The following is a 15,751-nucleotide window of genomic DNA, read 5'->3' as shown; positions in this document are numbered from 1 at the left end:
TTTTAGTTTCTTAACTCTAACCACCCATTTCCAGAGGAAACATGTTTAATGTTTAGCGCAGAGGAACATGTTTAATGACACCACAGGAATCAACCAGTAAAATAAGAATATGGGAAATTCTATAAGACAAATGACTTGGTTCTTTTTTCAACAATTAAATTGAAGGGAATAAAATGGAGGGAGGGAGAGACTTGTGGATCAGCACAGTGCTTTCTGCAAGATAGAGATGTTCTGTACCTGTACTATCCATGTGGCTATTTGGCACTAGAAACATGGCTACTGCAACTGAGAAATGGAATTTTTAATTTGATTTAATTTTAATTAATGTTTGAATTTAAATAGTGACACATAGCTCGTGGCTACAATGTTAGACAGTGCAGTTATAGATTAGACAAAAAAGACAGATCAGCCAAAAGCTACATGTAGACCTTACTTAAATCCTGAATCAAACCAAGTAATTGTTTTCTTTCTTTCTTTTTTTTTTTTGAGGTAGTAACTCACTCTTTTGCCCAGGCTGGAATGCAGTGGTGTAATCATAGCTCAAGTGATCCTCCTACCTCAGCCTCTAGGGTAGCTGGGACTGCAGGAACACACCACCATGCCCACATAATTTTTATTTATTCATTTATTTATTAAGACAGGATCTTGCTCTCTCACCCAGGCTGGAGTGCAGTGGCACAATCACAGCTCACTGCAGCCTCAATCTCCTGAGCTCCAGCAATTCTCCCCATTCAGTTTCCTGAGTAGGTGGGACTACAGGTGCCTGCCACCACCCTTAGCTAATTTTTAAAAAAAATTTTTTAGTAGAGATGATGTCTCACTGTATTGCTTAGGCTGATTTCCTGAGCTCAAGTGATCTTCCTGCCTTGGCTTCCCAAGGTGCTGGGATTATAGGCCTGAGCCACAGTGCCTCATCTGTGGTGAATTAAAAAAAAATTTTTTTTTTTTTTTTTTTTTTTTTTTTTTTGCAGAGACTGGGTCTCATGTATTGCCCAGGCTGAAAATAAAATAATTATTTAAAAATTTTTGTCTCTCTTCCCACCTCCCAAGATGCCGAATGGAAAGAAGGCCAAGGGGAAGAAGGTGGCTCCAGCCCTTGCTGTTGTGAAGAAGCAGGAGGCCAAGAAAGTGGTGAATCCCCTGTTTGAGAAAAGGCCTAAGAATTTTGGCACTGAACAGGACAACCAGCCCAAAAGAGACCTCACCTGCTTTGTGAAATGGTCCCGCTGTATCAGGTTGCAGTGGCAGAGAGCCATCCTCTATAAGCGGCTGAAAGTGCCTGCTGCAATTAACCAGTTCACCCAGGCCCTGGGTGCCAAACAGCTACTCAGCTACTTAAGCTGGAGTAGCTTGAGCTCAGGAGTTTGAAACCAGCCTACAAGTATAGACCAGAGACAAAGCAAGAGAAGAAGCAGAGGCTGTTGGCCCAGGGCCGAGAAGAATGCTGCTGGCAAAGGGGACGTCCCTGCTAAGAGACCACCTGTCCTTCCAGCAGGAGTTAACACTGTCACCACCTTGGTGGAGAATAAGAAAGCTCAGCTGGTGGTGATTGCACACGACGTGGATCCCATTGAGCTGGTTATCTTCTTTCCTGCCCTGTGTCATAAAACGGGAGTCCCTTACTGCATTATCAAGGGGAAGGCAAGACTGGGACGTCTACTCCACAGGAAGACCTGCACCACTGTCGCCTTCACACAGGCTAACTCGAAAGACAAAGGCACTTTGGCTAAGCTGGTGGAAGTTATCAGGACCAATTACAACGACAGATATGATGAGATCCGCAGTCACTGGGGAGGCCACATCCTGGGTCCCAAGCCTGTGGCTCACATTGCCAAGCTCGAAAAGGCAAAGGCTAAAGAACTTGCCACTAAACTGGGTTTAGTACACTGTTGAGTTTTCTGTACTAAAAATAATTAAAACAATACATATTTTCTTTCAAAAAAATTTTTACAAGACAATTGGGGAATAGACACTTACTGGATATTTGTTAAATTTTTTAAGTGTGATAATGGTTTTATAGTTATGCCTAAAAAAAGACTTTACCTTTTAGAAACACATATTTAAGCAGGGAAATGACATGATGTCTGGAATTTGTTTTATATTCCTTTTGAGGAAGGAAGGGAAACTGGGTGGACTACAGATGTAACAGGATTGGCCATGAATGGATGATTGTTGAGGCTGGGTGATAGGTACATGAGGGTACAAGATAATTTTCTCTCGATCTAAGAATTGAAATTTTCAATAATTAAAAGGTTTTTTCAAAAGGTATTTGCATGATGCTTTTTCCATGTATTTCATCATTTAATCATCATCACTTGTGAGGTAACTAGAATGACTGTATGCAGACTAATCTAAGGCTCACAGAGATTAAGTTACATGACTAAGATCACATGGCTAGTTAGAGGCTGGATTCAAATCCAGGCTCTCCACCTCAAAATCAAATTCTCCTATCAACCCGTACTTTGTAGGATGAACAGTAAAGTCATTACAGATTGCTTCATAGAGAATAAGTTGAGAAGAATCAGAGGAATGGATAAAACACCTTCGCTCTCATGCAGAATAGGAATTTGTGGCATGTGCTTCTCTAATTAGGAAGAGATTAATACCAACCCCTAGCTGCTATGAGTTATCATCAAGCATGGAGAAAGTATGCTACTAACCAGGATTGATTTAGAAGTTCCAGATATGAAAAGAGAGGATCTATTAACTTTTTTCCATATATTATCAAAGATGTTAGTAAAATTAATTTATGATATTAAATTCATTGACTGAAATTGCTCTTTGCAGAACTAAAAGCTTTTATTATACTTCTTTTCCTTCAAAATAAAGTCAATATGTGCTGAGAATTTTTTTTTTAACCAGGATAACATCTGAAACAGGGATGAATAATTAACTCATGCTTGAATCTTGTTAATACAGCTATTGTAAAATTAAATGACTTTTGGCCAGATGCAGTGGCTCACACCTGGCATCCCAACACTTTGAAAGGCCAAGGCAGGAGAATTACTTGAGCCCAGGAATTTGAGACTAGCCTAGGCAACATGGTGAGACCTCATATCTACAACTTTTTTTTTTTTAATTAGCTAGGTATGGTGGTGTGTGCCTGTAGTCCTAGTTACTTAGGACAGTGAGGTTGGGGGATGGCTTGAACCTAGGAGGTCAAGGCCGAAGTGAGCTATGATTGCACTGCTACACTCAGTCTGGGCAACAGAGCAGGACCCCATCTCTAAATAAACAAACAAACAAGTAAATAAATAAATTATTTTTGTTCTTGATCACTTACGACTTCCTAAAAGGCCCTTGCCTATTGGAATCTGATATATGTTTACATTTCATACATAAAAGAATTTACGGAGCATAACTTTGCCAATGCTTTTAGCAAAGATTTTCACTCCTTGACAATTATAATACAATGAAGTATTTTTCTTAAGCTAATAAATTTACCACTTAAGGGCCGGGCGCGGTGGCTCAAGCCTGTAATCCCAGCACTTTGGGAGGCCAAGGTGGGTGGATCACGAGGTCAAGAGATCGAGACCATCCTGGTCAACATGGTGAAACCCCGTCTCTACTAAAAGTACAAAAAATTAGCTGGGCATGGTGGCGCGTGCCTGTAATCCCAGCTACTCAGGAGGCTGAGGCAGGAGAATTGCCTGAACCCAGGAAGTGGAGGTTGCGGTGAGCCGAGATTGTGCCATTGCACTCCAGCCTGGGTAACAACAGCGAAACTCCATCTCAAAAAAAAAGAAAACAAAATTAACCACTTAATATCTTGTAGGAAATACAAACAAGATATATTAATATACTAATTATTACTCTTTGTGTCTAGAGCTTAAGTCTTAGGCCTCACTACTTACTTATAGGTGATATTCTAATAGTCAAACTCAGCAATTGAATGAAAAATTTCATGTAGCTTCATGTCTTCTGAAAAGATTTGCAAAGCTTTGACTAGTTCTGTGTCAGTATATAATAAAAGAGACAAAAAACAATGGACCATTAATGTTGAGATTTAAATAATAAGAAAGAAGACTTGTGAAGTCAATCCTGAAACAAAGTGTCCTGTAGAATGTTATTTCTAGGCTGAGATAGTAACGGCCTTGAAGAACCTTAACCTTCTTGTCTAGCACAAATGCTTGCTTCCCAAGCAGCCACTTTAAATCTAACATCTCTGTCATCAAAAGCAGTAGTCATTTCCCACTTCACTCTGAGTTGATCCATTTCACCTGAGAGCTGAAGTCACGGGAAGGCGGAAATCAGGGATCAGGGAGTCAGGTAGAGGCTAAATGGCACATACCTATTTCAGGAATGGTGAGTGCCAATAGTTAAAGAATCAAAAGGTAATACAAATGAGAGATGTTGCAGCACAAGTTGTAACCAAGAGTGCCTTGGAGTTTCCTAGGAAAGAATAGGATGTGAATATTTTATCATAAGGGTATGAGAAGGCTTCATTAACTAGGGATGTCTCTCCATGTGTCTTGAGTGAAGACTTACTTGTTTTCTTTAAATGCTTCTTATTTAAAAACCCAGGTGTAAGGCCAGGTGGGGTGGCTCATGCCTGTAATCCCAGCACTTTGGAAGGCCGCAGCGGGTGGATCATTTGAGGTAAGGAATTTGAGACCAGCCTGACCAATATATGAAACCCTGTCTCTACTAAAATACAAAAATTAGCCAGGCATGGTGGTGGGTGCCTGTAATCCCAGCTACTTGGGAGGCAGAGGCAGGAGAATCCCTTGAACCCAGAAGGCCAAGGTTGCAGTGAGCTGAGATCGTGCCACTGCAATCCAGCCTGGGTGATGGAGTGAGACTCTTTCAGAAAAACAAACAACAACAACAACAGAAAACCAGATCTGGCCCAAAAAGTTTAAAGATTGTCCTATCTTCTAAAAATTGTGAAAACTTAAAAACCAAATGACTATCCCTATGCAGGACTTAATCCAGAAAAAAAAAAAAGAAAATTCACACATAAATTGGAGGAATAATCATCTCATGGTAAAAATTCTTCATTTAGGTACATATACATGATGAAGTAAAGTGATCCTTACCCTCACAGTCAGGAATCGTATGGAATAGTTTTACAATCGTAAAACTATTGTTAGTTCTCATACTATTACAAAATATCTCTTACAAAAAGGGTTGAATGTGTAAGATAAAACACTTCTTTGTTTCAAAAGTAAGCACATCATCAGTTTATGCCGAGAAGCCATTCCTGATTTACCACAACTGCTACATTCCTTCCTCACTCTGTAATTTATTGTTTTTTTAAATACAGGACAGTTCCAAAGACGTCACATCTGGGTATCCTAGAGGTTGGAGTTTTAGTTTGTTTTAGCTGGATGGAATGACAGAGTTTAATGCCTCGGACAAGCTTATGCTGCAAACATTTTTAGCCTGAACTATGTTACATCTAAGATTTTCCTGAGACTTTAAGACTGACCTGATAAGGAAGAAAAAGTCAACATTATTTCAAAAGGAGGAGGAGGAAGATGGGGGAAAGAAACAATACCTTGGGATTGGCCTACCAGATTAACTGTGTACCCTGGACCTGATACAATAATTAAGGCTGCATTAGATAACCCAGTTCTGTACAATGAGCAAAAACTCTCAATGAAATATGTCTGCCTATTACATACAGTATTTAGCACGGTTTCCCAAACATGGTTTTCTGAATTTAACTTTTGGCCCCTCTTAATACTTGGGTATTTATAAATAAATACTCTTTATTTATATTGTAAGTATTGTACAATATAAATAAAATCGTGTTGCAGGATTACCAGACTTCTGGGCTATTTGCAATATTCTCTTTTAATTTCATCATTGTGAAACAAACTGTTCTTGTGACTTAAACTGGAATAGCCATTTACTACCAAAACTAAACAAGACTAAAATAACCTCTAAACATGACCACCCACACACACACCCCACAACACATACAGGTTAGGAGTCAGAAAGCAAAATTTGAGAAATTACACTACTATCAAAAACATACAACCTCAAAACAAAATACCAGAAGCAGAAGGGATGTGAATAAATAGTAGTCTTCATTCACTGCTTACTGAGTAGGAATTATACGATGTAGCCTTTTTTTTTGAGACAGAGTGTCCTTCTGTCACCCAGGCTGGCATAATCTCAGCTCACTGCAACCTTTGCCTCCTGTGTTCAAGCAACTCTCATGCCTCAACCACCTGAGTAACTGGGATTACAAGCTATGTAATCACCACCCAAATCAAAATGTAGAACATTTCTAGCACCCTTTTAAGATGACTGTCTTATGACTCTTTATTTCTTGTTGCTACCTACTAGAAAGCTGACTGTCTACATTTTTGAACACATGTCTAATACTGGGCCAAATGTTGTTGGTTTCTGGGCATTTGGATGCCACCACATGGTGAGTCTACTGTACTGCAATAGATTTCCAAAGTGAAAAGTGATAATATGGATTCTGATGTGGTTAACAATGAAAACAGAGGACCTAACATTTCTACTAAAAAAGAAACGTATTCTCTTTCAAAAGGATAATTTAAGATCATGTACGTAATGACATCACATGTTTACAGTTAAATTGATTATATAACTTTCTACTTGTATATTTAGCATATGAAGAAAAAAATGATTTCAGCCTGGAATTGACATGAGAATACTGATAGAGGCAGGAGGCAGAGAACTCTCCCTGGCAGATAGGGAAGGGTCCCTGGAGAACCCCCAACTCCCCCAAGGTCATCTTGCACAGGTGGGTTGCCTAAACATGCCTGCAGTGAAAAATTCCATCCCTTAACACATGCACAGTAAGGAAATATACCAAGTGGAGTGGCTCAGACTAAGGACCCACACATGCGTTGGAAGGATGGGGTAGAGCCGCCAGGAATTGGAGCCCTGTGCAAATAGGGAGCCCAGCTCCATCAAAGGACCTAGAAGCCCTTGTATTCAACTATAAAAGAAGACAACCAGCAACCCTGCTTTCAGGACCCCTCTTTTTGCTGAGAGCTTTCCTTTTCACTTAATAAATTCTATTCCACTCACTCTTTGATGTTCCTGGGCCTAATTTTTCCTGGTTATAAGACAATAACTCAGATCTAGCTGAGCTAAGGAGTAAAAAATCCTGCATCAATATGAATTTTATTTAAACATTGTATTTTTGTAAAAGTCATGGTGTTCAAGTCCAGAAGGCCAACTTTAATCTCTGAAATACACTACAATCTAATGATAAAGGCACAACATATTTCATAAACACAGGAAAGGTTAATGTTGATTCTTTGTGTAAGACTTTCCCCAAAAAGATATTATTTAGATTTAGTCTTAAAAAAAAGAATAAGTGTGTGTAAGGCAACAAGGGTGAGGAATGACTCATCAAGTAGAAGGAAGATAATGAAAAAGGTATGGGGAATGGAAACTTGACCTGTCCATTAGCAGAGAGAAAGTTCAATGTGGTTAAAACATGTCCAGCAGAAGAGTGCCTACTAGGAAATAAAGCTTAAGAGGAAGATGGAGTCTGTGGGGATCACTCCTGCAAAGGGCCCTTGACAGGACCCTTGCCATCTTGAGCTTGAGCCCATACACGTTTCTCCTCTCCTGGAGGCTGTTGAGCTAAGGGAAAAGAGGAAGTCTGGTTGCACTGATTTTATAAACATCAATCTTTGCCTCTGATATTTGCAACAGAATGGCTGAGCTCAGGCCTTGTGGTCTAACGAGACATTGTATGGTTAGACATTGTGTGCCTCCTAGTTCCTTCTCTACACAATAACTCTATGACTTTGCTTACCTCTGCTAACTCAATCATATTGTTTGCATATAATTCTATATGAATAGGCAAGGTTAGAATGACATTTGGAAAGGTCCAGCTATACCTTGTTAATGATCTTACTTGCTTAACTGATTTTAGCAAAACACCTGTTTAGATTTATGACCCCCTTTTTGCAAACTTTATTGTCCCTTTGCTGTACACCCTTTGATTAAGAGTCATACTTTCTGTACCCCTTTTCTTGTGATTTTTTGTTCTTGATTTTATTTCAAGATACAATGGAATGTACGTCACTCCTCAAGCACTGAAAGGTATATAACCTGTAGTTTGCACAAATAAACTTGCTGTCTTGGCACTTCTTGCTCCAGCATTGCCTGGCAGTCCTCCAGGCCCCACTCTCTATCTATCTTTTCTCCCGCGCACTCCCTCTTCCAGGTTAAGAACACTTGAGTGGGGCTGAGGCTCTCCACTGGTCGGAAGCCCCCCGGCAGATGTGCCGGACCCCCACATCTGGTGCCCGAACAGGGACCCTGGACACAAGGGATCACAGTGATGCTCAAGTTATAAAGGTGAGGCTGCAGCAGTAAGTTTGGCTTTTCTCGTAAGTACGCTCTCTATTTTTGATTTTGTATAATATTAATCATTTTTTTTCTCTCTTTGTTGTACGTACAAGTCAAAGTAAACAGAATTTCTCAGTTTCATCTGGAGTAAAACATAGGGCATATAGAATCTAAGGAGTGTAACTTGTTTATACAATTATTGCAAAAAATGATTAAGTCACATGGACATGATATTAAGCTAAAAACAGTGGAGGAATTTGTGCACATTATTCATGAAATTTGCCCGTGGGTTCCAGAAGGAGGAATATTGGAGGAAACTGCATGGGATGAAATTGGTGAGAAAATTGAACAATATGCCTCTCATAATAAAGCTTTACCTCAAACCGAGGTTTTACTTTCTGTTTGGTCTAAACTTAAAGACAGTGTCTGCTCCTCTCAAGCAGAACCTGCTCGCCCTTGCTCTCGCAATGCTCTCTTCCCCTGCTGCTGCTTTTTCCCCTCCTACTTCTGAACTTGATCCTCTTGATCAAATGGAGCGTGGTATTGACCATTCTTCTTCTAGACATCCACCTATGGATACCTGCCAACTTGTGACAGAGGCTGTTTTGAAAGAGCCCGACAGGTATGTCTCCCCACCTAACACCCCTCGCCATGATCATAACCCAGTAACTCTTACCCTTCCCTCGGACCTTTCTGATCAAGTCAGAGACTTACTTTCTCTTTGCTCTAAAGCACTCACCTTGCAACAACAACACTGCTTTCCTGTTGCTCAGGCACCCTCTTCTGTTAGAAGCACCTTCTAATTCTTTGGTGATTAGATCCACCCCCACTGCTCCCATTTCCCCCTTAACACAAGCCATGATGTCCATGCATAAAGGTTTTGTCGACGCTGATAGCGCATCATTATATCCTCTTATAGAAGTTACTGATAATGCAGGCAATGTCACCCGTCATTATGAAGCTATCCCTCCTAAGTTCCTGAAAGATCTTAAGGCAGCTGTCACGCATTATGGCCCAACAGCACCTTATACTTCGTCTATTTTAAAAAATTTTTCAACAGCTGCCTTGCCACCGGCTGAATGGATAAGACTAACTAGAGTGTGTCTTTCTGGTGGAGATTTTCTGTTGTGGAGAGCCTATTATGATAGGCTTTTAATCAGTCTGAGCACAACCGCCATGCCAGAAGCCAGGTTACTTTAGATATGCTTGTGGGCAAAGGTGCTTTTGAAACTTTGCAAGATCAAATTGCCCTTTCTGATGAAGCTTTGTTACAAATTAATACATTAGCTCTAAAGGCATGGCGCCAACTTCCATCTCAAGGAGCTAAAACAGAAGAGCTATCTAAAATTTGCCAAGGACCTGATGAACTATATCAGGAATTTGTTTCTCGTCTCTTAGAGGCAATTACTCATCGGGTTGGCGATCAGGAAGCCAGCTCTATGCTGGACAAACAATTGGCTTTTGAAAACGCTAAAGTTAATGAAACCATGGTGGTTATGGGGGCACTTCAACCTGGACTGCCCTCCCCTGTTGTGGTTCCACAGGAATGGCATATGTTAGTTATTGATTTAAAGGATTGTTTCTTTTCCATCCCATTAACTCCTCAGGATTGTAAACGTTTTGCCTTTAGCATACCAGCCACCAATTATGACAGACCTTATGAAAGATTTGAATGGGTTGTCTTACCTCAGGGTATGGCTAATAGTCCTACTTTGTGTCAATCCTATGTTGCTAAAGTACTCTCTCCACTTCGTCATCAGTTTCCTGAGGCCTTACTGTTACATTACATGGATGACCTACTCTTAGCTGCACCCACAGAAGGGCTTCTTTTTGAAATCTATAACTCCTTGCAGGCACATTTATTAAGTGCTAATCTTGTTGTTGCTACTGACAAGGTTCAGCTAGTTACTCCTTACCATTATCTAGGCAGACTTATTGATTCTCATCAGGTTTCTCTTAAAACTCCTGTATTGGTTACAAGTCATTTAAAAACTCTTCATGATTTTCAAAAATTTCTTGGAGATATTAATTGGATATGTCCTAGTTTAAAATTAACTACTGGTCAATTGAAACCTTTGTTTGATATTCTTTTTTTTTTTTTTTTGAGACGGAGTTTCGCTCTTGTTACCCAGGCTGGAGTGCAATGGCGCAATCTCGGCTCACCGCAACCTCCGCCTCCTGGGTTCAGGCAATTCTCCTGCCTCAGCCTCCCGAGTAGCTGGGATTACAGGCACGCGCCACCATGCCCAGCTAATTTTTTTTTTTTTGTATTTTTAGTAGAGACGGGGTTTCACCATGTTGACCAGGATGGTCCCGATCTGCTGACCTCGTGATCCACCCGCCTCGTTTAATATTCTTAAAGGTTCTTCTGACCCTAAGTCTCCTAGGCAACTGACAGAACCAGCTAAGCAGGCTCTACAGTTGGTTAGTGAGTCTCTAAGACAACAAAAATTTACCATAATTTCTGTGAAAACTTCTTGCTGTTATTGTGTACTTGGCACACAGTATCCTCCCACTGGAGTTTTTTGGCAACAGGGAGTGTTAGAGTGGCTCCCTCTGCCGGCCAGTAGAGGCAAGGTCATCACTACTTACTTTGACCTTCTAGCCACTTTGGTCGTCAAAGGCCGATCCAGAGCCCTAACACTCTTTGGTTATGAACCATCGGAGATTGTTGTTCCTTATAATAATTTACAACAACAATGGCTTTAAACACTTTCTGATTCTTGGCAGATTGCTTTTGCTGGATATCCTGGTAAAATTTTATGTCATTATCCTACTGATAAATTTCTCCAATTTTATTCTCAATGCTCTCTTATTTTTCCACAGGTTTGTGTAAAAACCCCTTTGCCTTCCGCTTATTTAGCCTTTACTGATGGATCAGCATCTGGCATCGCTGCTGGAGTAGTTAATGATCAATCCTTTTCTTTTCAGACTGAGGAACGCTCTGCACAAAGAGTAGAATTACTTGCTGTTCAACATGTGCTTTCAAATTGGGATTTTCCTTTAAATTTATATTCTGATAGCCAATATGTTGTTAACTTAGTTCAGAACCTTGAAACAGCTCCATTATCTTTCTCAGACTCCTCTTCCATCATTTCCTTGCTCTTACCTCTCCAACAGGTTCTTAGACGCCGTTTCCATTCTTTCTTTATAGGGCATATCAGAGCTCACTCTAACCTACCTGGACCCTTGGCTACTGGAAATTCTGCCACTGATGCCCTAACTCAAAATATTTTTCCTGCTCTTTCTCCTGTACAGCAGGCCGAGTCTTCCCATGCTATACATCACCAAAACGCAAGGAGCCTCTGACTACAGTTTCACATTACTAGGGAACAGGCAAGACAAATAGTTAAACAATGCCCTGCCTGTGTTTCTTTTCTCCCACAGACCATTCATCTTGGAGTTAACCCACGGTTTGCAACCTGCTCATGTTTACCAGATGGATGGTACACATTTTATTCCTTTTGGCAAGCTTAAATTTCTTCATGTTACCATTGATATCTTTTCCCATTTTCTTGTAGCTTCCGCCCACACCGGAGAAGCAGTTAAGGATGTTATTTCTCATTGCCTCTTGGTCTTTTCTATTATTGGTCCTCTTAAGATTTTAAAAACTGACAATGGTCCTGCATATACGAGTAAAAGTTTTCAGTCATTTTGTTCCCAATTTCAAATCTCTTATCGTACAGGTATTCCTTACAACCCTCAAGGCCAGGGTATTGTTGAACGCTCTCATGCTGTTCTCAAAAATCTGCTATCTAAACTGAAACATAATTCTAATACTGTGTCTTTTTCCAAGTCTCCGCATGACTGGCTTCGTCATGCACTCTATGTACTAAACTTTCTCACTTTGGATGACAACAACTGTTCTGCTGCTGATTGCTTTTGGCATCCTGATCATAAGGCTCACCCCGAAGTTATCTGGAAAGATGCCCTTTCTAATCAGTGGCATGGCCCAGATCCAGTCCTCATATGGGGACGAGGACATGTTTGTGTTTTTCCTAGGTCTGCTGATTCACCTATTTGGGTTCCTGAATGCCTGGTAAAGCATGAACATAAACAACAAACGAAGTCCAAACTCCTTGATCCCGAGATTTCGTCAACTGCGAGTGACGACTCCTACTCGTTGCAGACACCGGTCCCGACAGAACAACAGACGTAATTTATCATACCATGATGTATCTCTACCTTCCTGGAATCAACTTCGCCGTCTTAGTGCTGAAGCCTCTGATCTTGTTCGGCAACAAAGACATTCTAGAAATCCTGTTACTTTGTTTCTTGCTATGCTTACTATTTTGGCTTGTGAACAAGCTACTGCTTTTCCTGTGCCTCATTCTCCCCGCTCCACCCATCAAACTCTGTGAGCTTATGTTCCTGATCCACCTGTCTTAAGACCTGTTACTTGGGATGATCCTGCTTTTCCTGTTTACATTAATGATACCTCTATGCTTGGTTTTCCTTCTTCCTCTCATGTTACTCCTCAACTTGCCAATTACACATATACAGCTCAGGCCATTGCTCCTCCTATGTGTTTTTATGCTTCTTTTATATATGATAAATTTTCTTACAGTGATTATGTTTCTTTACAACCTTCCTCTCCTCTGCCTATTCCTGGAAACTTCTGCTTTCCTCTAGGAGTTAAGCAATTAAAAACATACAATGGCCCTTCCACTCTCTTCCCCGGTGAGTCTGTTTCTAAAAGAGATTTGACATTATTTTATGCTAGTATTCGGGAATCTCCTAACATTTGTTCTCCTGATTTTCCTTTCATGGAATGACAACTTTGTCACTCTAGCAACACTCCCTTTGATCCTTCTCCCCCATGGCAATTTTGTTATCCTAATCAAAAACAAGCTCTGAATTATACTCTGCCTTCTGGTTTTACTTTGTATGACTGGTCCATCCTTAACCCTTCACGTGATGATCTAACTCGTTATGAAATGCCAGGTGGGAGGAGCACTCCTATTTTTACCACTGATAAGGGCACAACTTACACCTCTCTTTGGAAATTGTTTTTCTCTTTGTACCCCAGTTATTATTTTGCTGGCTGTCATAGCCTTGCCTATCCAGGTAAAGGTCATGTATACATTCAATCTTGTGTTGCATCCCCCCTACGCTATTTTACTTGGTAATGTTTCTTTTTCTGAAAACAATGGACATTATTCAATTTCTTGCATTAATTGTACCCTCACCAATTGTATGGACTCCTCTATGTTTCCTACTTCTACAATATTGATTGTCCATCAACCTCCTTATGTTTTGCTTCCTGTTAACATTTCTGGTGATTGGTATGATGAAAGAGCCTTACAAATTTTTCATGAAGTTCGTGAACTTCTGTTAAGACCCAAACGATTTATTGGTATTCTCATTGCTAGTATTATAGCTATTGTTTCTGTTGTGGCTACTGCTGCCACTGCGGCTGTTAGTCTTGCTCATAGTATTCAAACTGATTTTTATATTAATCATTTGGCAAAAAATATTTCAGTTACTATGGGAACTTAAATGGACATTGAAAAAAAATTGAGGTTAAACTTAATGCTTTAGAAGAAACTGTTAACATAATTGGAGATAAGATGTATAATATTCAAAATCGTCTTACTCTTCATTGTCATGTGGATTTTAAGTATATTTGTGTTACTAATACTCCCTATAATGATACTCATTGGAATTGGCCCTTAGTTAAGGCTCACTTACAAGGTATATGGAGTCATAATAATATGTCATTGGATATTCTTAAATTGCAACAACAAATTCATGCTATTGATTTTTCTCGCAGAGAGTTTCCTGAGGATGCCACAATTGCTCGTGACATTGTTAACACCCTGTCTTCTTGGACCCAGGGCTTCCATCTACCATCATTTTCTTCAATCATTGCAGTTGGTAGCTGTGTTCTTTTACTAATCGTGTACCTGCCTTTCATCTTTCGCCTTGTGTTCTCCTCCCTCCAGAAGATGCAGCTTAAACTTTTTGAGTTGCATTTAAAATCTAAAAATGGAGGAAATGTGGGGATCACTCCTGCAAAGGGCCCTTGACAGGACCCTTGCCATCTTGAGCTTGAGCCCATACACGTTTCTCCTCTCCTGGAGGCTGTTGAGCTAAGGGAAAAGAGGAAGTCTGGTTGCACTGATTTTATAAACATCAATCTTTGCCTCTGATATTTGCAACAGAATGGCTGAGCTCAGACCTTGTGGTCTAACGAGACATTGTATGGTTAGACATTGTGTGCCTCCTAGTTCCTTCTCTGCACAATAACTCTATGACTTTGTTTACCTCTGCTAACTCACTCATATTGTTTGCATATAATCCTATATGAATAGGCAAGGTTAGAATGACATTTGGAAAGGTCCAGCTATACCTTGTAAACGATCTTACTTGCTTAACTGATTTTAGCAAAATACCTGTTTAGATTTATGACCCCCTTTTTGCAAACTTTATTGTCCCTTTGCTGTACACCCTTTGATTAAGAGTCATACTTTCTGTACCCCTTTTCTTGTGATTTTTTGTTCTTGATTTTATTTCAAGATACAATGGAATGTACGTCACTCCTCAAGCACTGAAAGGTATATAACCTGTAGTTTGCACAAATAAACTTGCTGTCTTGGCACTTCTTGCTCCGGCATTGCCTGGCAGTCCTCCAGGCCCCACTCTCTATCTATCTTTTCTCCCGCGCACTCCCTCTTCCAGGTTAAGAACACTTGAGTGGGGCTGAGGCTCTCCACTGGTCGGAAGCCCCCCGGCAGACGTGCTGGACCCCCACAGGAGTCCAGATTACTACTGACTTTCCCTGAGCTGGAATTTGGGTCTCACCCTGAAGGGTAGACAAGGGAGGGGAGCTTTGACTTGAGAAGGAGTTGGTCAAAAGCAATGGAGAGAACTGTTTTTGGTGTCTTTTTTAAAGTATGAAATCACTACATTTTATCTGTTTAGAATAGACAGTATTGTTGTCTTTTGTAGCACTGCTACCTTCTGTTAGTGTTATTTTCCTTTTTGCTTTGTGAAGAGAATGGGGCAAATAGCTTCAGAAATCCAGGAGTATCTTATTACTCTGATTTAGACAAAGCTTCAGCACTAGGTTTGTATCTCCATTAATATATCATGGTCTACTATATAACAGCTTATGTTAGCTTTACTTGCATTTTAGGTTGGCAGATATTTCAAGTATTATTAGCCACTAGCTGTAAAATGTTCTGAGGCTGGTAATGTATAGAAAGTAGGAGAACAGTCCAGATGGGCTGGCTCATGCCTGTAGCCCCAGCACTTAGGGAGGCTGAGGCGGGTGGATTGCTTGAACTCAGGAGTTCAAGTCTAGGCAACATGGCAAAAACCCATCTCAAAAATAAATAAATAAATAAAAAGAAAGAAAGAAAGTATGAGAATAAAATTACATGCAACTAGTTTATTCAAATCTCTGAATTTATTGGTATATTTTTCATTATAAACTGTATTCTGACTATAAATTACT

At 40.2% G+C, this 15,751-nt stretch overlaps 1 protein-coding gene across 1 annotated transcript; it reads left to right on the top strand.

Moving 5' to 3' along the window:
* The first annotated feature begins 8,686 nt into the window (after positions 1-8,686).
* Positions 8,687-14,927, top strand: LOC144577414 (uncharacterized). The gene is made up of 2 exons (XM_078334993.1): positions 8,687-8,914; positions 12,295-14,927. The coding sequence occupies exons 1-2, from the start codon at positions 8,760-8,762 to the stop codon at positions 12,449-12,451; spliced, it is 312 nt and encodes a 103-aa protein (XP_078191119.1). The 5' UTR covers positions 8,687-8,759; the 3' UTR covers positions 12,452-14,927.
* Positions 14,928-15,751: the final 824 nt, after the last annotated feature.

The sequence above is a fragment of the Callithrix jacchus genome, chromosome 8, assembly GCF_049354715.1.
Source record: "Callithrix jacchus isolate 240 chromosome 8, calJac240_pri, whole genome shotgun sequence".
Taxonomy (NCBI): Eukaryota; Metazoa; Chordata; class Mammalia; order Primates; family Cebidae; genus Callithrix; species Callithrix jacchus.
This window is presented reverse-complemented; position numbering and strand designations above follow the sequence as displayed.